The sequence below is a fragment of the Festucalex cinctus genome, chromosome 14 (assembly GCF_051991245.1).
Source record: "Festucalex cinctus isolate MCC-2025b chromosome 14, RoL_Fcin_1.0, whole genome shotgun sequence".
NCBI lineage: Eukaryota > Metazoa > Chordata > Actinopteri > Syngnathiformes > Syngnathidae > Festucalex > Festucalex cinctus.
Genome location: NC_135424.1, coordinates 970,001 through 993,635, shown reverse-complemented (window position 1 = coordinate 993,635; position 23,635 = coordinate 970,001). Strand labels below are relative to the sequence as shown.

General features: G+C 38.4%; 1 protein-coding gene across 1 annotated transcript in view; it reads right to left on the bottom strand.

Annotated features, from left to right (window-relative positions):
• Positions 1-23,635, bottom strand: part of nrg3a (neuregulin 3a) — a 142,570-nt gene that overhangs the window by 19,334 nt on the left and 99,601 nt on the right. The window contains exon 2 of the mRNA XM_077494563.1: positions 19,054-19,186. Within this exon, the coding sequence (XP_077350689.1) occupies positions 19,054-19,186 (133 nt within the window). The remainder of the gene's footprint in view (positions 1-19,053; positions 19,187-23,635) is intronic.

The following is a 23,635-nucleotide window of genomic DNA, read 5'->3' as shown; positions in this document are numbered from 1 at the left end:
TTGGCTTTGAAATAAAAGACATTTGTAAATTAAGAATATATCGTAGTTCCTTATAAAAAAATTTGATCATATTTCATGTAAATTTAAGAAAAACTTTGTTTTATATTTTAGTAAATGCGTTTGACATTTTAAACATATTCTTAAGTCTATCATCAAATAAACAAATGAAATAATTTTATTTATTTATTTTTTTTGCATTATTAGCTAATGCCTCCCAAAACATCCTCAATCAGATTAGCATTAGCATTAGCACACACGGGTGTACTGGTACTGTCCACCATTTAATTTCAGCAAACACAAGAGAGGAAAAACAAAAAACAAAAAAAACAAAAAACTCCGCTCACAAAACTACAAAACGTGAGTGGACAGCAGAATGAGTAAAAAAAAACAAAAAAACTCTTGAGCTATAAAACAAAACTTTTCCAAGAGGGAGCAAAGGTTTTTTTTTTTTTGTGTTTCCATCCTCGAGTGCCTCCGACATGCTAGCGAGCGGCTAAAAGTCTGCCAGCAAATATGCCGCATATGAATTATGAATGATAGCAGGGAAGAGTTTTTAGCCTGCAAGGGAAAAAAAAAAAAAATGACGGAGGGTGACGGCAACTCATTTGAGGAAAAACAGAAAAACACATTTCATTCATTCATTCATTCATTCATTCATTCATTCATTTCTTCATTCATTCCATTTTTTTGCGGGGGGAAAACAAGCACACGTGACACATTTCATTCACGATTTTCCATTTAAAAAATGTTCAATCGAAAGCAGTTTTTTTGAATGATGACGACGGCTTTTTGGACTCTTCCTTTTTTATGTATGTTACGATTCCATCTGGAATATTTGAGATGCGCTTCTCATTCGACGCCTTTTATTTGCACTCGCTCACACGTGTCCCTCGTTTGCGTCGAGTGGGGAAAACAAAAATCAAATATTTAGTGAATCATCCCAGAAGAGCAAGCAAACCTTAAATGACAAACATATACGTTCATTAACTCTTTCATTCACAGCCATTTTCACTGAAGCTTTACTGGATTTGGACTGATTTTGCAAGGCCCGCAGAATATTGTGTTCTATTGCTAAGAAAACATGGAACCTACCAAAAGAATGATTAAAGTCTCATCAGGAAAAAAAATATGTATTTGTATTTGTTTCCGTTTAGCAGCAATTAGCATTAAAATATCGCTAAGTTTTATCGAAAATTCACATTCCTGGTGAAAACACTGTCAAAAACAGCTTGTTGCAACATGGCCCTGGCTGATCTCTTATACTCTGCTTCCACCTGCTGGCCATTAACTGCCATTGCTTTAAGTCACCTTTTCATGTCAGGAGCTGCATCAAAGCCGTCTGTATGCTCTTGCATAAAAAACAAACAAACAAAAAAAACTTTTTTGGGAATGAAGGGCCAAGTATTAAAAACGTATCTACACGTCTTTGGGTTTGAATGAGTTGTTAAGCGATACGATGTGATGACGTGTATATGATATGTCACGATAAGTGACACGCGAGAATGTTTACGGTGACGTTACCATATGCAACAAAATACAAAAAAAAAGTGGATTTGTTTGGGAAGAATCCTGTTTGGATTTGGCAATTTAAAAAAAAAAAAAAAAAAAAAAAAGGGTTAGGGTTAAGACTTTTGGGGACTTTACGATTATTACTGCAATAGCATTCGAATAATACTAAAATAATATAAAAATAAGCTTTCCAGTTGACATGATTGCGTGTTGTCGACTTTTGTCGGTCTGCTGCTAATTAGCCAGGACGCTAATTACAGTCGAAGAATTTCACAACAATGTAGACCAGATTAGAAACGGTGAAGGAAGTTTCTGGAGTTAAAGAACTAGCACATGATGCGAAAAAAAAAAAAAAGTAAAAAAAAAAAAAAGGTGTCGCGCTAACGAGATGTTGAAAGTGTCGACATATGGTTGCAAAAACACGTCCGCCTCGTTTTGGGGGAGGTGAGAGCGGAAGTCCCGCCCGTCTTCGTCAACGTCGGATGACATCCAGTACAAACGTTGCAAATTATTATTATTATTATTTTTTAATTGATTAAAAAATTGATTAATTTTTTTTCCCCAAGAAAATATAACTTTTCATACTTTTTTTCTTAAAATTCCCCTTTCCAATAATAATATCCCTCTCTCTCTGTAATTTTAATTATTTAGTTTGTATAAAGAGTGGAAATATGCAACTTTTATCTTTACTTTATTTATTTATTTTTTAATTATAAAATTATTCTTTTAAATATATATATTTTTCATGCATAGATTTATTTTCTGATTTTTTTTTTCTGGAAATGTGCAATTTATTTTGAAAATAAACGTAGAACTTTCTTTTTTATAAAAATAATAATTTTTTTCCCAAGAAAATATAACTTTCATACTTTTTTTTTTTTTTTTTTTAATTCCCCTCTCCAATAATAACCCCCCACCACCCCCCCTCTGTGTAATTGTAATTATTGTGTTTGTATAAAGAGTGGAAATATGCAACTTTTATCTTTTATTTTTTTTATATAAAATGATTCTTTTAAATATACATTTTTTTCATGAATAAAATTTTTTCCCCTGAAACAAAAACAGATTTTTTTTTTCCCTGGAAATGTGCAATTTATTTTGAAAATAAACGTAGAACTTTCTTTTTTATAAAAATAATCATTTTTTTCCCAAGAAAATATAACTTTTCATACTTTATTATTATTTTTTTTATTTAATTCCCCTCTCCAATAAACCCCCCCCCCCCCTCTGTGTAATTGTAATTATTGTGTTTGTATCTTTTTTTTTTTATATATATAAAATGATTCTTTTAAATATACATTTTTTTTCATGAATACAATTTTTTCCCCTGAAACAAAAACAGATTTTTTTTTTTCCCTGGAAATGTACAATTTATTTTGAAAATAAACATACAACTTTCTTTTTCAGAAATAGCTTTTTTTTTTTTTTTTTTCTCAAGAAAATATAACTTTTTATACATTTTTTTCCCTCCTAGAAAGGTAAAGATTATTTTCTCAACAACTCCCTTGCACTCTAAAAATCTTCCCCTTTTCTTTCATGCGTGTCGCAAATTTTTTTTTTTTCCAGGTGCCTTTTCCCCACACGCACGCGTGCCCCATCAATCAATCCGTCAAGGTCGCGCGCGACGTCCGCCGCGGGATTTCGTTTTTTGCGCTTTTGACATTGAGTGAAACAAACGAAGGCTCGTTTTTGGCGCCGGGATGTCGTTTATTATTTCCTCTCCCGTTATTTGCGACATCTTCGAGGTGTCGTTTATTTCTTTGATATGGTCTCATCTTCTTCTTTTTTTTTTTTTCCCTCCGACGTCCCCGCGGGCGATTAAAAAAGGCGGCTGCCACCTCTGTGGCCGTTTCCATGGCGATGGCTGTCCTCGCGCCGACGCGCGTGCACGGCTCGGCTTTCAATTTGGAACTAAAAAGTCATTAAAAACAGGATTGCTGTCATCAAGGGTTATTATAGTTTTGGAATTTTTCATTTTAGTTTGTTTTAATTTTGTTTTGAGTATTCTTTTTAATTTAGTTAGTTTTAATTAGTTTTCAGGGTGATTCTGTTATTTTTTGTATTTATTTTTTATTTATTTTTATTTATTTAATTTTTTTATTGTAATGCTTTTCAGCATTCCCACATATGTTATTGTGATTTTTATTCTTCACACTTTTTTTTTTTGCCGTCTAACAACTCCCACATAATACTTCCAATTTACATTGTTCAAATTTCATCTAACTTAAAAAATTATATCATCTGATTCCACATTACTTACAATTTTGCACAATTTAACATTTAATATCAACTTTTCCCCATTCATTTTCAATGGGATATAACATATCACTTTCCACGCCCACTTCTATAAAAATAAATTATCATCATTAGCACAAGTGTCTGATACTGCTCGGTGGCACATTTGGTAAATCGCATCGTCCAGTAACCAGGCGGTCGTCACTTCATAATTTTATCTCTCAATGTGCTTTCAGCATTCCCACACAATTTCTCCAGAATTTGCACTTAGTCTAGTTAGTTTTAGATATTTAATGAATGCTTCATTTTATTTACGTTTTATTGATTGATTGAATTTTTATTTTTTTATTTTAGTTTATTATTATTATTATTATTATTATTATTATTAATTCAATCTCTGGTGTAATAACCTTATTTATTGATTGATTGATTGATTGATTTAGTCATGTATTTATTTATTTGGCAGTTTTGGTCCTCCATACATTTCATCCCCGCCCGCGTGTGGATGACGTTCGATTGAGGTCAAGGGTGACGTTCCGCGCGGACCGCTCGGAAGCTCTTCTGTGCCGAAAAATCCCACAATGCATTTGCAAGTACGCTCCAAAACGTTTGTTTATTTTGGTTTTTAATCTCATGAGAAGAGCACGCGTGCACAAACTTCAAAGGTGGAAAATGTGTGTGCGCGCGTACGTCCCGGTATATGTGTGTGCGTGTGTGTGCGTGTTATGTAAGATTGCATGGCGAGTCGGGTCACACTCACGCGCTGCTTGGCAAACACGGCTTTATGTAACACGCACGCGCACATTTCTCATAAATGGACCTTCACAAAAAGGTGAAAAAAATAAAAAGACAAAGATTGGAATGGAATCTTGATCACTCAAAGAGCTGAAGACAAAAACGCGACGGACCTTCGCCAAGGCCAAAAGTGCAACCAAAAAATGAAAGCTGAGAGCAGCACTGATGAATGTGAACTCACATAACCTCCAAACAAAGATTTACTTTGCTTTACTTCTCGGCCCACACACACACAAAAAAAAATCTAAATTGTTGACAATCCGTCCGTCTCGTAGAAGAGCTTCACTTTTCCGAGCAATCGGACAAAAATCTCCAGCGGTTGAAGGACTCCTGGAAATGGACTAAATAACACCAAAGTGGCAACTTGAAACCAACATGGCTGACCACCTGTGTCTGTTCAGATATGGCTTCTTGAGACTTTTTTTTTGTGGGTCTGATTATGATTTGTGTACCAAATTTCAATGTTGCTACGTCAAACTGGCTGCCAGGGCTGAATTTTTCAAATAAGTGTCAAAGGTCAAAATGAGGCTAAAATGACCCCCATTCAATCAAAACTTTTTTTCTTTGGGTGGGTTTGATTATGATAGAGTTGTGCACCAAATTTCAATGTTCAAAGGTCAAAACCAGGCTAAATGGACCACTTTGAACCAACATGGCCGTCATCCACAGTCTTTTCAGGTATGACTTCTTGACTTTTTTTTTTTTTGTGGGTCTGTTTATGATAAATGTGCATCAAATGTCATGTTACTACGTCAAACAGGGCTAAATTTTCAAAAAAGTGTGAAAGGTCAAAATGAGACTAAAATGACCACATTCAACCAAAATGGCCGACCATGCTTTCATCAGACTTTTTTTTTTTTTGTGGGTTTGATTATGATAGAGTTGTGCACCAAATTTCAATGTTCAAAGGTCAAAGGTCAAAATCAGGCTAAATGGACCACTTTGAACCAAAATGGCCGCCATCCTGAGTTTTATCAGGTATGACTTCTTGAGACGTTTTTTTTTGTGGGTCTGTTCATGATAAACGTGTACCAAATTTCATTTCAACAATACGTCAAACAGGGCTTTAATGGCCCACGTCTAACCAACATGGCCGACTTCTTGAGTTTTATCAGGTATGACTTCTTGAGATTTTTTTTTTTTAGGTACTGTTCATGATAAACCTGCACCAAATTCCAAAGTTTCGCATTTAATTGGGAGTCCCATTCAGCTCGTTGGAGTCAATTAGCTTAGCCACGTTAGCGCTTTGAAGCGAAAAGTCAACGTAACCCCGGAATGACTTCGACTGTGCTGACAAGATCTTAATTGTTCTCGTTAATGGGACACGCAGGATCAACATCAGCCCACTTCTTTCCCTTCCGCGCGCGCTAACGAGCTAGCTGCCGGAGGGCTACCGCGCGCGGGAGATTAGTGCACACTGGATGTAAAAAAAAAATTGGGGGGGGGAAATGAGGTTGGCGTGTTAACACTTTAATTAAACAAAGGGGGCTAATCGGGTTAGTCTCGCTCGTCCGACACCGACGCGGGAAAAACGTTAGCGTGGCCTGACGATCGTTATCGACGCGCGCGACATGGCGGCTTAAACGCAGATTATCGTGCTCCCCGTGTTGGATTAGCGTGCGACGGGCGCGACTGACATCGATGACTTGAGATCATTTGTGTAAAATGGCCGTCGTGTGCATGACCGAGTTGATTTATGATGGAGTCAAAAATAAATTTTTGGGGGAATGATGTCATCGTTTTCGATCACAGGGGCTAGCAAGCTAACTGTGCATACTTGTTAGCATTTTTTTTTTAGCTTGATGTCTGAGTAATAGCAACAACTGCAAATAGAAAGAGTGTTTGTTTTTGTGGAAAGCAAAAGAGTTTTTTAGGCGCTAGTCGATCATCTCCACCTGCCGAGCGCGCGCAGGAGAATTAGCATGTAGCTGGAGCGCGCGCGAATGACTAATGAGGAGATTAATCGGCAACGCGAGTTATTAGCGGGGCAGAGGCGGCGAACGCGACTTTCCACACGTCAGCGTGAAAGTGGATTAATGTCGTCTGAGGAGTCGGGACGGCGCCGACGTTACGATGCCGCCGCCGCCGGGCGCAAACACAAAGGCCTAGCTTAGTTTAGCTTAGCTTAGCTACCTTGCCTTGTCTGGGCTAGCCACCTGTGAAGTCTTGTGATTTTTTTTTTTTTTTAAAGCAAACGATGGATTTTGGTACATCAGTAGCCTCACTTTTTATTTTTAGACACGCTTAGGAGAGCTAGCATAGGGTTGACTAGCATTAGCTAGACTCTGGCATGTCATCTTTTTTTTTCTTTTCTTTCTAATATTTATGTTAGCCGTTTGTTCACGTCTGTAGCCTTGCCATAGTTTTGTGTTTTGACATGTTAGCTTAGCATTAGTCTTGGTAAACAACCGTATTTGAATTATTGCCCATGTTAGCATCATTCACAGGGCATCAGTCGGTCTGATTGTCGTTAGCTTTCTGCTAAGTGAGCTAACCTCTGTAGCAAGGCAGCTTTTATTTATATAGTTAAAAAAATACAACATATTAAAAACATTTAGAGTCGAATTGACATTTAAAAGCAAAGCAAAGAAGTAAAAAAAAGACACTTCCTAAAACTACTCAACAATTTTGGAACATTGATTTTTAAGCATGCTTTTACTGGGGGGGCTGACTTGACACTTGACTTCTTTTGGCAACTTATTTTATTTGTGTGCGGCATAGCAGCTCAATGCTGCTTCAACAGGTTTGCTTTGAACTCAGTTAGCATTTCGTATGTTTGCGTTGTTTTTTAAAAATTAATTTAAATTAAAAATTTAAATTTTTAATTTAATAATTAAATTATTAATAACTAATAATATTAAATACTATTTACTATATAATATTAAATACTATTTATTATATAATATTATATATATATATATATATATATATATATATATATATATATATATATATATATATATATATATATATATAATAAATTCATAATATTTAATTTAAATTTATAATAAATGTAATAAATAATAATACTAAAAATTATGTAAATATAATAACATAAAATAATATAATATAATATAATTAATATATAATATAATATATATAATAATAAATTCATAATATTTAATTTAAATTTATAATAAATTTAATACATAATAATAATAAAAATTATGTAAATATAACATAAAATAAAATAATATAATATAATAAATACATAAAATAATATATAATATCATAATAATATAATAAAATATCTTTTTTTTTTTTTTTTTTTTTTTTTCTAGTCCGGTAAATCCGACTTATCTTCATGATCCTGCGAAAAATTCTGTTCGCATGAGCTACACAACAGAACGAGCTTCCAGTTCAAAATGAGTGTGACGATAGCGAGTCGCGGTCGAATCGTTGTCATGCTCGGCCGCATCTCGTCTGGCCCGCTCGGCCTTCAACACTTGCCGGGAATATTTAGCGCTGGGCCGAGACAAGGTGAAGGTTCCGGACGGCGAGGTCACGCCTGTCGCGTTCCCCGCGGGCGGGCCCGACTCTCGCCTCCGACTGCAAGTCGCTCGCTCACTCGCTCGCTCGCTCGATCTCCTCGCCGTTGCCGTGGTGATGCCGGCCGGCCCGTGCCGAGGACAGGAAGTGACCTCTGATCACGTGATGAATATTCAACAGCAGCACGGGGACAAGGTACAGCGTTTCCTTGACGGGCTTGTTTGACTGGATTTGGACTCATTTTGCAAGTCCTACTGAATACTGCGTCCTATTGCTCTAAAAACAAGAGACCGACCGTAAGAAAGATTAAAGTCTCTTCTTTCATCAGGAAAAAAAAATATATTTGTATCCGTTTCCGTTTTGCAGCAATTAGCGTTAGCATATAACTAAGTTTCAGCATTATTCACAAACTTGTCAAAAACACTGGCAAAAAGAGCTTGTTGCAACATGGCCTTGGCTGATCTCTTATACTCTGCTTCCAACTGCTGGCCGCTAACTACTATTGCTTTAAGCCACCTCTTCAAATCAGAAGCTGCAGCAAAGCCTTCTGTATGCGGTTGCATGGAAAAAAAAGAGAAAAAAAAACACGTTTTGGGGACTTAAGAATTTAAAAACGTATTTACACGTTTTAATGAGTTCATCAGTTCCGTAAGCTAGCTGGTAGCTGCCAGCTGGTTTATCCGAATATCAAATCTATATTTCCCATTGAAATGAATTGAAATGCCATTTATTTGTTCCGGCCTCCAACATCTCACCACTTATTATTTTTTTATATCGTGGAAATTGAAATACATCCATATTTTTTTATTTTATTTTTTTTAACTGAGTAACAAATGTATGTAAAAATTATAGGAAATTTTTAGTGTCATTATTATTTCTTTATATAGTGGAAATTGAAATACATTCATAAATAAAAAGTTTTTTTTTATTTTTAATTTTTTTTTTAACTGAGTAACAAATGTATATAAAGTATGTCATTTGGGGTTTTCGTCAGGGTTTGTAAAATGTTTCAAAATATCTTCGTAGGCATTGAAAAATTGTTTGAAAATTGTTTGCAAAAATTGTGAACACATCCTGATGAAAACCATCAATTTGCTATATTCGCGAATCGCAAGCATTCAACTCTCAGTGAGATTCCGGCTTTTAATCGGACAAATATCGGTACCAATAATCGGTCTATCCCTAGTTATGTGGGTCTTGAAAAAATCAGTCAAAAATGGTCTAAAACAGCCTGAAATACGGCGTTGGCGGCAATGAAAGATTTAAGACCCCTGCAAACGTCTACCTTCAACTTTCAAAAAACTCACAAAAAAAACAAAAACCATAATTCGGTCTCCTTGAATCGTCTTGTTCTCTCTTCTCGGACTTGATTCATTTATAATTCAGCGGGGACCAAAATGTAAAGTCTTGATACAAACGATATTTTTCTAGCACAAGAGCCCTCACATTAAAGTGCTTCAATATTTAATTGGCTCGTAAAAGTACAACAGTTCTCTGATGATTTTGAGAGCAAATAGTTTGAAGATGTGAAACCCGGCAAAATCGACGATACCGCACCTGAAGATGCTCGCTATCTGATGAGATGAAATACGATTCCGTGAAATGGATCCTCTCCGGCGGTCAACACGATTCATTCCAATTTTCTCATGCAATACTATAATACAATATTAGCGATCCAGGCCAATCGAGGCATGAACCGATTCACTCCAATTTATAACACAACACAATACGATTTTTGGTACGATTGCCGTGAATGACATCACGGGTCAATTATGACACATTTCACTCCAATTGAACAGTCAAATTGCAACACGACTCACTCCAGATTGAATTATGAAACGATACGATTCACTTCAATGACGACACAATACGATTCTCTCCGATTATGATACATGCTTAGGGGATCATTTGAGCCACTCCAGTTACGCTACTCTCTTTTATACTCTGCTGCCAGCTGCTGGCCGCTTTTTTTTTTTTTTAAATTAATAACTACCATTGCTTTAAGCCACCTCTTCATATCACAAGTTCAATCAAAGTATTCTGTATGCTCTTGCATGTTAAAAAACCCCCAAAACCCACAAAACATATAAATACGTTAATCACAACCGCACGTCTAATTTGTTTGTATGTCAATGTACTCATATAGCAAATATGTCAATCTGTTTTTTTTTTGTTTTTTTTTTTAAAGAGCAAGAATCAAACAATATAAAGAAGTATTAGTTAAGTATTTATAGTTTATACATGTTTTTGGGTCGTTATCCTAAAGTTGCAACTATAAAAAACTACACAAAAAATTTTGTTTTTGTTTTTTTGTTTTGTTTTTTTTTTTTACAAATTTTTGGGGTAGCTTTGTTTTTTTGAGTATTTTTTTTTTATTTTTTGTTTTTTTCTGAATATATTTTTTCTGTTTTTCTGTCATAAAGTAAATTGAGTAAAACATTTTTCTGTTAGTCAGAAAAAGTTTTTTTTTTCTTCAAGTGAATGCAATACGATTCTGTAGTTTACTAATAATCCAATAACTTCAACAACTTTTTTTTTTTAACTTCACTCACATCGCACAAACGACAATCTGCCGCCATCTCATCACGTGTCATTGTTGCCAAATCGGCGAGCAATCTCGCCATCTCGCAGGTGTGTGCCAAAAAAAAAAAAAAAAAAAAAAAACGTGCTTCAAGCTTCCCGAGACGCAATCAAGCGAATCGTCGCCAATTTGCCGCCATGAATATTCAAGCGTCGCCGCTTTGCATTTCTTTCCACAAATCTTCGTCACGTGGATTTTCCCCCGCTCGCTCGCTCGCCAATTAGGACGAGTCGGCGCACCCGCGCGTCGTTCCTGCCATCGATCAAAATCCGATAAGGTGGCAATCTGGCCCGGATTCATCATCCGTGGAATAAAGCTGATTGCAAGATCGGCGCGCGGCGTTATGCTAAAACACGCCTGTTGTATTTGTTCCCTCTTGTTTTCCTTTTTTGTTATGAGAGTGGGATCATAACGCTCACTTTTGATTGACATCATCCTCACATTTGGAAACAGCAGCACAGAATCTGGTGGATTCATTACATGCACAAGATATGAGCATGTTACTCTGACGACATATTTGAATTTTTACACTGAATGGAAACTCAATTTGCAACTTGCAACTTGACCACATTCACCAAATTATCAGTAAGCAAATTTGCGTGCGCCTGCTTTGTGCTTTTGTGCGTATTTGCGTCTCAGTCGGGTGTGCTAACGCTGCACAAAAATTGAGGCCGCAGGTGTGACTAATATTTGCTTGGTAGCAGTCCGCCACACAGAACGGACACACGCACACACCAAGACACAAATGCAAATATGCAAATGCGGCTAATTACAGTCTAAGTGAGCGTTTAAACACTTGATGGCCTTCAAGAAAAATTCTTCCACTTAGACGCATGATCATGTTAGCCACATTCTAGTACTGTACATGTGAAATATTTACGAAATGTCAACATTGGGAGCTGTAGCTTGACCACTATTACGTAAGCTAGCTTCCTAATGTAGTGTTAGCCACATGCTAGCACGTTTGCCTTAATTCTTTCTCACATGTAGCCTCATTTTAGTAGCCTAGCATGAACCACATTAGCCGCAATTCAGCATTGGGTATACAGCTAGCTGCAATTAGATCCACCGGCTTGTTAGCCTAGCATTAGCCACAGCCAAATGTTAGCATGGGGACCCCATCTGTCGCTTTACTTTACATTTTGACCACTCTTAGTAGCGCTAGCTTCCTAGCAAAGTGTTAGCCACATGCTAGCACGTTTCTTTCTCACATGTAGCCTCACTTTGCCCCTAGTAGCCTAGCATTAACCCCATTAGCCGCAATTCAGCATTAGGTACACAGCTAGCTGCAATTCAAGCCACCAGTTTGTTAGCCTAGCATTAGCCACAGTCTATCAGATAATCTGTAGCCTTGACTTGTGGTTTAGTCACTATTAAACTGATTTACCCGTTAGCCTAGCATTAGCCACGTCCTAGACGAGAGCCCAATTTGAAATATTAGCCACATGTTAGCACGGGGGTCACTTTCCTTTGCATTTTGACCACTATTAAACGGGCTAGCTTGTTCATCTTTCGTTAGCCACATGACTGAGAGACATCCAACACTCCCGAGAAGGATCCAGAAATAAGTCAAACGTGCAAAACCACCAACATGCAGATGTTTACCGTCTCCGGATCTTTTTGTGGTCGCGTCTATCTATTGTTTACACTTCTAAAATGGATGCAGCCCCCCCCCAAACCCGAGCACGACCTTCAACTCCCTCCAGCCGCGACGACGGCGTCGCCGCTCATCCTCTTTGCACACCCCGTCGGATTTAATCGAGTGGGCCGCAACAGCGCCACCAAGTTTCCCGACAGGTCCCCCCACCCCCCCGCTGACATTTGATTCACGGCGCGTTGGCAAAGTATCAAACGGCGAGCTCCTCGGGGTCAACGGCGGCGGGCGGCTGGGGGCGATTGGACTAATCAGAAAGGGGGCGGGCGGGGTCAGGCAGGGTCAGGCGAGGTCGCGCGGGGTCAGGCGGGGTCAGGCGGGGTCAGGCGAGGTCGCGCGGGGTCAGGCGGGGTCAGGCCTCGCGTGGATGCAGGAAGTAGAGTGAGATGATGACGCTCTTTTGCGGACACAGAAACAGGAAGTCGGCTACCAGATACACATTTTGCAGACCCGCACAATCTCATTCATCGCTTTGAGAACCGCCCACTCCCCAAACATTTCCCAAAAGCATCCAAAAAGTGTTTCAAAGCAAACAATTTGGCTTCCAGCCGAGCGTCCACCTGCGAGTCCGGAAGCTTCTGCCGGCAGCTTTTCGGCTTCCTGGCCGCCGGCGTCGCTCGGAATGCTAATGCTAGCGGGCTAACAAAGACGTCTTTTGACACACAAGGCGCACTTTTATCGGAGTAGTCGCATTTGCATGCAAGTCGTCGTTAGGCGGGATTGGTCGCTGACGAGAGTTTAAGCAACAGAGCGTAAGGAGGGGGGGGGCTGATTTTTTATTTTTGTTTTAATATGGAAGCGAGAGGCAAATAAAAAAGAAAAAGTGTGATTTGCAGCTAATGCGGAGAATGTGAAGAAACGAGGAACGTCGCTCGACCGCCTCGTCTCGTCTCCGGCGTGACCACGACAATTACATGAAAAATAGTTGAAATATTGGAGGCAAAACTTTCTCCATGGATCTGTTTTGTTTTTCTCTCCATTTTCTCCATCTCGGCCTGGTCTATATTTCCAAAACGTGTCCAGGAAGTGACCCGCAAACGGCCGTGAATGGATTCAATGCGCTAAGAATAGAAAAGCGAAAAGCGAGACAAGAGAATAGATCAGCACACACACACAAAAAAACGTCCACAACGGTGACAAAAGCTGCACAAACAACGCGTGACAAGACGAGTTAGTGGCGAGAGGCACAAAAAAAAGAAAAAAAGTGAGCGTAGTGATGAAGGGCATATTGAGCGGGCGACATCGATCGGCGCACTGCAGCAGAAATTGATGCCTGGCATCTCGCGCCGATTCAATTCAACGATTATAATCGGCCTGGGCACGCACACGCCGTCTTTTGCACACAAAATACATCTCGTGTGTGTGTGTACACAAAAAGGAAAAAGACAAATTTGGTTCTTGCTTTTTGTGAGCCGGTTTTATCGTTTGCAAGATGAATATTGCTGACGTCGAGACAAAATCTCGAAAAATATGTAGATATAAGTTAATGAATGAATGAATTATGATTTCATTTATTATTATAATAATTGTGGGAATGCTGAAAGCATCCCACATATGTTATTTGGATTTTTATTCTCCTCACTTTTTTTTTTTTTTTAATCGAAAAACAACAACCACGTAATACTTCCGATTTACACCGTTCAAATTTCAACTTGCTTCAAAAATTTGAACGGCTTCCGGGCTATTTATCGTCCGATTCCACGTTTAATTACAGTACGCGCACAATTTGAGGTTGTTTTTTTTCCCGCCATTCATTTTCAACGGGACCGACACTGAACTTTCCCACTTGCCACGCCCACTTCCATACATACAACTGATCAACACCAGCAGCTCTGTGATACTGCTCAGTTCTTTTTTATTCATTTATCTTGAAACTTCAATGAAAAGTTTGTCATTTTTACAAAATGTATCTTTCACTTTACTTGATAAGCATTCAGCTTTCGGCATTCCCACGCAATTTCTCACAGTAATTAGTAATAATTCTAATGAATGAATGAATGAATTAGTTGAACTGATTAATAAAGACAACGTTGTATTAAACGTGTCACAAATAGGCGCGTTGCAATTTTCTGTATAAAAGTTGAAATGTACGCTGCAGGAAAATATTTAGTCGACTAAAATTTCTCTTTATTTTCGTTGACTAAAAACGGATGAAAACTAAGATACAATCAGATGACTAAATTATGAGTAAAAAAAGACTATAAAACTAAATGTACATTTCTCGTCAAAACGAACACGGTCGTTCGATAACGCACTTGCAAAATCATTTGGCTCACATCGACGCGGGTCGGGACGATAACGCAGTACGGAAAAACAAAAAAAAGAAGGCGATTATGCTCTTGTCTTCACTTCCAGTATTGCCTCTCGAAGCCGATTTCATCTCATCACTAATTCATTCGTCATATTTATCGACGGGCGAGCTTGGACGGACGGACGGACGGACGGACGAAGATGTGGCGGTCGGTCGCGCAGATCAATGAAAAATTAAAGGCCGCGATCAACCGGCCTCTAAAATCGATATATATAAATATATAAATCTATAAATGCGATCCGGGCGTCCTGCCGCTCAATTCATCGTCCGCTTGATCCAAGTGCAATCGAGTCGCCGACAAATCGATGCCGTTCGACGGGAAAGCTTTGCGACTAATAACCGCAAAGTGGAGCCAAGACAGAGAAAGAGAAAAAAAAAGAAAAAGATTTTGATTGACGGCTAATGTACAACGTTAAATCTGGAGTCTGTCGTTTTTTTTTTTTTTTTTTCCCCTCACCAGCCTGCTCCTAATATTTGTAAGCTGTCACGTTGCTAATTGAAGGTAAGCACAAGATTGCGACACGGACTGAAAGTACAGAAAAAAATAAAAAATAAAAAAAGTTGCTGGGGGCAAAAGCATGAAAGAAAAACAACAACAAGTACAAGACGAAATGAAATGTGAACACGAGCCGAGTCTGCTCGTCACTCAAACGAAGATTTGGCTGGCAAAACACATTCAGCGCACTCGTTACGTTCTGTTTGCGATGACCTCATCAGCATTTAGTCAAACTATTTTTTTTAAAGGGATACTTACTTATTTAGCCCATTATAGCAATAAAAAGTCAATATTTTGTCTAGAATTTATTTGATATTTTCATAATTTTTCACGTACAATTAGTAGCTTTCAAAAGACATTTTGCAACTTGCTGTCGACTGAAAATGACATCACAAAGAAGAGCTCCGGTAACCAATCACAGCTCACCTGTTTTCGAGCTTTGGTCATGTGACATTCACAAGCTGAGCTGTGATTGGTTACCGGAGCTCTTCTTTGTGATGTCATTTTCAGTCGACAGCAAGTTGCAAAATGTCTTTTTAAAGATACTAATTGTAAAAATATCACATTTATTATCTGCAAAATATTCATGTTTGACTGCCAAAAATGGCTAAATAAGTCAAGTGTCCCTTGAAGTCGACTTATCCAGCTTGGCTCCAGGGGGCGCTACTGAGAAGAATATTCAGACAGAGTGCAGCAAATTCCGCCAGAGAACAATGAAAAAATAAAAAAACAACATTAAATTTCAATTTCCGCACAAAATGTGCGCGTTTGGTGACCTCCCGTCAGAGGTTAACGAGCCGACTCGCTTCGATAACTCGACCTGCTCGGTCACCGCGCTCGCCTGCGGCAAGAAAATTAAAGGCAGGAATGTCATTTATTATGGTGAGGAGGAACAGATAAACAGTCCGAGTAGGAAAAAAAGAAAAAAAAGTCCCATTTGTTGTTTCTTTGGCTCAGCGGAGACGATTAGCGACGCGCTGAGGAGAAAAACGAAACGATTTAGCGAAAGGCAAATGTTGAAACGCTTCCAAATTTTGATTTTTGCTGGATGGCGTCGCATCAGCATCTTCTGTCTTTTGCTTTATGATTAAAAAAAATAATTAAAAAATGAAACCACCTTGATAATATTTTTATTCAATATTTTCCAGAGGGGGATTAAAAAAAAAGTAAAAAAAAAAAAAAAAGATAGCTACCTAGATACCTTCTTACACATAACTGGGTTGTGGGCGTGTCCTCAACGAACCAATCACATTCAAACTCGCTTGAAATGCGCTGACTCGCGCGTCACCTCACTGCTGCCCCCCGCAGGACGTTAAGGAACGCGCGTGGCGGGAAATGGCTGCTGAAAAGCTCATTTTGCCCCGTCAAGTGCAAAATGATTAATTGCGTGCCGAATGGAGCCACAAAGTGCGTTTATCCCCATTAAAGCTTTGCATTGATCTCACCGCCGCAACCTGATTTGTCTCAATTTGTCTGCGCGATTATGTATCGATCCGCGTTAGCCGCTCGTTTTTGCTTGTTTTTTTTTTCTTCATCACGCTTGTTTTTGTGCAACGCGTCAAACTTGACTTCATTCCTAAAGCGTCCAGCTGTTTGACACAAAAACGTTTGGCAGACCACAAAATGCAGGAAAATCAACGAAAAACGATAAACTGGCACAAACAAGTTGGCAACACTTTTTTGCTTATGTTTTTGCTTGATGCGCACTGACGACCGGTGACCAGTCCATTCTAGAGATGTCAAAATTAAACGACCAATCGACAAGTAATTGATGATAAAATAATCGACAACTATTTGAATAATCGAGTAATCGTTTGGAGCCATTTTTCTAATTGAAAATGGTCCAAATCCTCTGATTTCAGCTTGCATTGTTGCTTGACCAGTCCATTGCATAGCTGTCAAAATTAATCGATTCATCAACAAGTAATTGATGATCAAATAATTGACAACTATTTGAATCGAGTAGTCGTTTGGAGCCATTATTTAATTGAAAAAGGTTAAAATCCTTTGATTTCAGCTTGCATTGTTGCTTGACCAGTCCATGGTATAGCAAATCGACAACTATTTGAATAATCGAGTAATCGTTTGGAGCCATTTTTCTAATTGAAAATGGTCCAAATCCTCTGATTTCAGCTTGCATTGTTGCTTGACCAGTCCATTGTAGAGCTATCAAAATTAATCGATTAATCAACAAGTAATTGATTATCAATCGACAATTATTTGAATAATCGAGTAATCGTTTGAAGCCATTTTTTAATTGAAAATGGTGCAAATCCTTTGTTTTCAGCTTGCATTGTTGCTTGACCAGTCCATGGTATAGCAAATCGACAACTATTTGAAGAATCGAGTAATCGTTTGGAGCCATCTTCCTCATTGAAAATTGTCCAAATCCTCCGATTTCAGCATATCAACAGTAATTGTTGACCGATTTCTTTCGTCCTTCATAAATGAAGGCTGATTATCTTCCGTGTTTCAACAAAAGAAGACATTTGCAAACATCTGTTTTGGAAAACAATAACCGACCCGGTAAAATCACGATTTTATTATTATTTTTTTTAATCACGATATGAATACGAAGTACAAAATAAACACCAGTTAATAAACGGCAAAAATGGGGGAAGAAATGCTTTTGTAATTACACTTTAATGCGCATTTAAAATGAATCCGATGAGTCGAGCTGGTGCTGAATGAGTTGAAAATGCTGCCATAATAAGCATAAAAATCAAAATAAAATTGAATACATGACAAGGTGTGGGAGTTCAAATCAAAGAAAAAGCTCCCTGGCGGAGGTCACAAAAAGACGCCAGTTGATGATGGCGATAAAAAGTGTTTGTCTCTCGAGTGCTGCCTCGTCCTCAAGATGATGTCGTCACCATGGCAACAGATGCAAGCACGCTTGGACGGAAAGCACACATCACCCCCCCCCCCACCCCCCCCACCGATAGGGGCCGAAGACTTGTGGACTTTGCTTGACTCGCGTGTGGATTAAGACGAGGCGAGGCGAGCGCGTTTGAAGGCGCTCGCTCGATCGCTCCATCAGACAAAAGCAGCCAGCCCGCTTTGACCTCTTCGTGCCTCAAAGTCAAACCGGGAGCCATCTTTGTTTTTTTTCGGCCAGGGGGGGGATCAGGAATGACATGATTATTATTATTATTATTATTATTATTATCTGCAACTGGATGGCGTGTGCCCCGCCTACTGCCCAAAGCCTGCTGGGATAGGCTCCAGCACCCCCGCAACCCTTGTGAGGAGCAAGCAGTTAAGAAAATGGATGGACGGATGGATCTATATATATATATTTATTTTTTTTTTAATCGTGAGCACCCGTAACTGCCTCCGAGTTGTATATTTCTCATCTCTTCGTATAAGCAGACATTTCATCGAGTCGTCTGCTTGCGAGGCGGGAGTACCAAGATGGCCGCCCTGTTCCTTAGATGTGGTTGGAAGCACATGATACAGAACCGGACGGGAAATGATGACGGACTCGGGTGACCACCAGAGGTTCCGTTTTTTTTTTTTTTGGGTCCCACGTCCCTGCAGATTTCACCATTTTTTTTTATTTTTTTTTTGTGCATGCCAATCCCACTGTTGCCATAGCGATGCATACGATTTTCTCCAAATTTTACATTTGCCTTCTCATTCCCATAATCGGGAAAAGAAGGCGTGTTTTGGGAACGAGCCACCACTTCTTGTGTCCGTGTCGAAGCATCATGGGAAATGTAGTCCGATACCAATGTAGCATTACGTTAAATTGCTGGAGAAATTGTGTGGGAATGCTGAAGGCTGAATGCTAAGATTTGAATGCTTATTTTTTATTTTCCCATCGAAGATGATTTCATATTCCTTCTTTCAAATAACCTGATGTCGAAATGCTTTGTTATCGACAACTGGCGGACCTTCCGTAGTCTCAAGCTCCATTTTCGGACGTTTTCATCTGATGCATGGAAGCGTTTTTTTTTTTTTTTTTGTTACTTTGAGCTTACTTGCAGTGCTTGTGAGGTCCGCTGAGGGTCTCGATGACGAAGCACTCGCCGCCGTTCAGGCAGTAGGACCGCAAGTCCTTGTCGTGACACGGCTTGAAATGCTCCGAGCGCAAAGGCGGCACCGTCGGAGACGCTGGAAACATAAACAAAAACAAACAAGAAAAACCGTGATCAGCATCTTCATTGTGGGAAGCGGCCATCGTTTCAATCGGAAACGGGTTGGGATGGTTGCGCACAAAAAACAGCATTTGATCGGCAAACTTGTATTTATATTCGGGATGTAACGATAACATTAAAAGTGTCGCAATACATCGTCGCCGTCACGTCACGATATTCAAAAGGACGTTTGCTCCAAAAAAAAAAAAAAAAAAAAAAAAGTCGGGTTGATTTCCATGTGTGCAGTTCTAGCACCCTCTGGTGGCTAGTTTTTTCATTTTCAGCAGGCATGTTTTGGCCAAATGCATATATTTGTGGGGGCTGTGTTGTATTTGACAGTTTTGAAAATGTGCATAATTTCACAAGTTACTTCGTGTTAAAAATTAGGCAGCTCCTAATATGAAAAGAAAAAAGCACTCAGCTGTCATCATCGTCTTACAAATGCAATTATGCCGTATTGTAGTGACACAAAAATGACCAAAACAAATCAGCCACACTTTGGTTTGGTTTTACAGTACAGTACATATTTTATTTTTTGAACTTTTTTTTTTATTGAATTGTTATGAAATTACTCCATCAATGAATTTTTTTAAAAACTTTTTTTAATTGAATTGTTATGAGATTACTCTATCAATGAATTTTTTTAGCTTTTTTTCTTGTTATTGAAATGTTATGAAATTACTCTATCAATGACTAAAAAAATAAAACCATATTTAAATTAGGGGGAAATAAAAATTGTACATCTTATTGTAAATTTAGATATAAATTGAGATGTAAAATCTGCGATTAATGTGCAATTAATTGTCAGTTAATTATTGAAGTCATGCGATTAATTACGCTAAAAAATTTTAATCGACTGACACCTCTAGTTTAAAAAAAAAAAAAAAAAAAAAGACACTTTAATGTCTCTATTTGTCATTTTGTCTTGCAAAGCAGACTGGAGTCGATCATGACAATGTTGTGCAGATCTGAAAATTGAAGCAGAAATCAGTTGTCAATCAAAATCGGTTGAATCGAGAATCGAAAATCGATTCTGAATCAAAGACCCAAAAATCGTCATCGAATTGAATGGTGACAGTCAAAGAATCCCAGCCTTAATATATATATGTACATATATGGCTTGATGGCTTTATTTGTCGTGCCCCCCGGTTGTCATAGAAACGGCCCCGCCTCCATCCCGCATCACGCGTGTCACACGTTTGATCAACGCTTCCACGCTTCTTCCGCCGCCGCCGTCGTCGTCTTTGCGAGCATCCCGCAGGCACACGTCAGTCACGGAGGAGGAAAAACGTCCAATTTAGTGGCAAGACGGACGAGGGAAAAAAAAAAAAAAAGGGGGAGGATCGATAAAACATCGGAGCCAAGGCGGTTTCGCCTTCCGCGGAGAATCGGCGCTCTGTGTGTGTGCGTGTGCGAAGACAATATACAGTCCAGCTTCACACTTTCTCATCTCCACTCACACGTTTTCCTTTTGCAAACGATTTTCCACAGACGACATCATCCAGTCAACATCAAACACATGATTACAAAGATCGCTTTCCACGTTCGTCAATCACGTTGATCGATAAAACTGAAAGGAAAAAAAAAATAAAAAAAGGGTGGAGCAAACTCAACATTTCAACATGGAGTTTTAAAGGGATACATACGATAACTTGATTATTTGTCATCTACAATTAATACATTTAAAGGCTATTTTTTTTTGTCCTCTTGCTGTCGACTGATGATGACATCACACGTAGCAGAGTATAAAAGATCAAATTAGCTCTTTTTCACCAGGAATATGAATATTGATGAAACTTAGTTATGTTCTTCTGATAATTGCTGCAAAATGGAAACAGAATGAAATAGACTTTTTTTTTTTTCCTGATGGAAGAAGAGACTTTAATCTTAGTTTTGGTAGTTTCCATGTTTTTATAGCAACAGAACACAATATTCTGTGGGCTTTGCAAAATCAGACAAAATCCAGTAAAACAGCGAATCGGATCGTTTTGGTGAAAATGAGATTTTTGTTTCTTGATCAAATGCATCATTTTGCTATAATAATAAAAAAATAAAAATTGCTGACAAAAAGGTTGCTGCTGGTGTCCCAATACTTTTGTGCGTATAAGACACATACCTAAAAAAACAAAAAAAACAAAAAAATCCATGGCACATGCTAGCGAGCATAATCAAATAAAAGTGTTGATCAAAATGGTGAACTAATTTTTGGGGCATATTCAAGTAGACTGCAGTCGTGTGAGATGACACGCGTGCGTATTTGAGCGTATTCGGTGGTCTCGGAGGGGCAGCGCACGCCGATGAGCCACAGCAGCCTCTGCAATGCAGATGCGAGGCGGTGGCACGCGCGCGCGCTCGCGCACACACGCTCGTCTGGACCCACAAAACGCTTGCGACGCTCCGAGTGGACGCCCGCCTCGGACTCGCACCAACAAACGGACACAAACGCCACAAAGGAACTGGACCGGACGCCGCCGAAGGTGATGATGTCATCGCAACGCAGGTGCTCCAATTACAGACTCAAAAAAAAAAAAAAAAACAGTTCTCCAAAAAATAAGGATGAAAAAAAATGATAATTGCATTTCTAATACATAGCCCAGAATGGTCAAAATTTGATTAAAAAAAAAAAATTCTAAAAAAAAAAAGGATTAAAAAAAAAATTGTTAATAAATTGACATTTCCAATACGCATCCAAAAATGGTCAAATTTGATTACAAAACAAAACAAAAACAAAACAGTTCCCCCCAAAAAATAAGTATAAAAAAAAAATAACAATAAATCCATCCACCTTTCCAATACACGGCCAAAAATGGTCAACATTGATGGGAGAGAAAAAAAACAAAAAACAAAAAAAAACAGTTCTACAAAAAATAAGGATTAAAAAAAAAATTGTTAATAAATTGACATTTCCAATACGCATCCAAAAATGGTCAAATTTGATTACAAAACAAAACAAAAAATAAAACAGTTCCCCCAAAAAAAGTAAGTATAAAAAAAAATAACAATAAATCCATCCACCTTTCCAATACACGGCCAAAAATGGTCAACATTGATGGAAAAAAAAAAAAAAAAAAAAACAGTTCTACAAAAAATAAGGATTAAAACAAAATGATAATTGCATTTCTAATACATACCCCAAAATGGTCAAAATTGGTCAAAACTGGAGCCGGTTTGACATTGCAAGATGAAAATTGGCAGGCATGTTTATCATGAGTAGACCCACAAAAAAAAAAATCTCAAGAAGCCATGGCTGAAAAGTACAGCAAGTCGGCCATTTTTGTTGAAAGCGGTGACTTTCCAATGATACGAAAAGTATTGAGTAACATGCAAAATTGGCAGGCACGTCCATCATGAGCAGACCCACCAAAAAAGTCGTCCCTAAAATGATGCAGGAAATCGGCCATTTTGATTTGAAGAGGTCATTTCCAGAGGTCATTAAAGAGGCAAAGCGAGTGCGAGTGCGAGTTTTGTCAAATTTGAAGTATGTCAAGTTTGTCACTTTCTAACTCCAAAAGTTAAGTGACATCCAGGAAGACGCGGCGACATTTTTTTGTGCCGGCAATTTGAGATGGATTTTTTTCATCATGCATCGGGTACAACGTGAGTCAGGATTTTCACTTCTAAAGCTCGTTATGATAGCGCACGAATCGAGAAAGCTTCCGGAAGAAGACCAATTACCAGAAAAGATCCGGTGAGGTCACCGGAATATCTCCTGGTTCACGCCGAGCGCTAAACTGTACAAAAAACGGCACAATCAACTCCAAAGACGTTTTTTTCCTTGTGGAGTCAGTCAGTGTCGATCCGCAGCACAAAGATAAAAAAAAAACATCTGGTAACCGTGGCAACTGCAAATTGCTCACATAAAGATCCCCGCAAGATCTAAAGCTATTAAACGCGTCACTTTCGGCATTTGACATGACCGTCAAACAAACCTGCCGGTGGATGAGGAAGTAGCATATATGGCGTGACCATATATGGTCGTTTAACGTTCACTAAACGTTACCGAAACAATTGCAAAGGCTTTTTAAGGCCAGCATCGGCGATGGCGCAACAATTAGTCAATTAATTGACATCAGCAACTATTTTGATCATCGAGTAATCGTTTTGGGAGACATTCTATGACTTCAATTTTTTTCAACAAAGCTGTCAATTCTTTGTATGTTTAAGATTAAAAGGAAAAAAAAAACAAATTTGAAAAATTTTGACGATAATATCTCTTTTACTGAAAAGAAATATCGGATTTCAATATCGGTTATCTGTCTCCTTGACTACTACTAATCGGTATCTGTATCAGCCTTAAAAAAATCACGACAAATTATGTCTGCTTTTGCTTTGGAAAATAATGATTAACATTTTTTTTTGCTGATTTTTCTGACATGTCACAGACCAAACCAGGAATTGAATCAGAATCGGTGTCGGGTCAATGTCA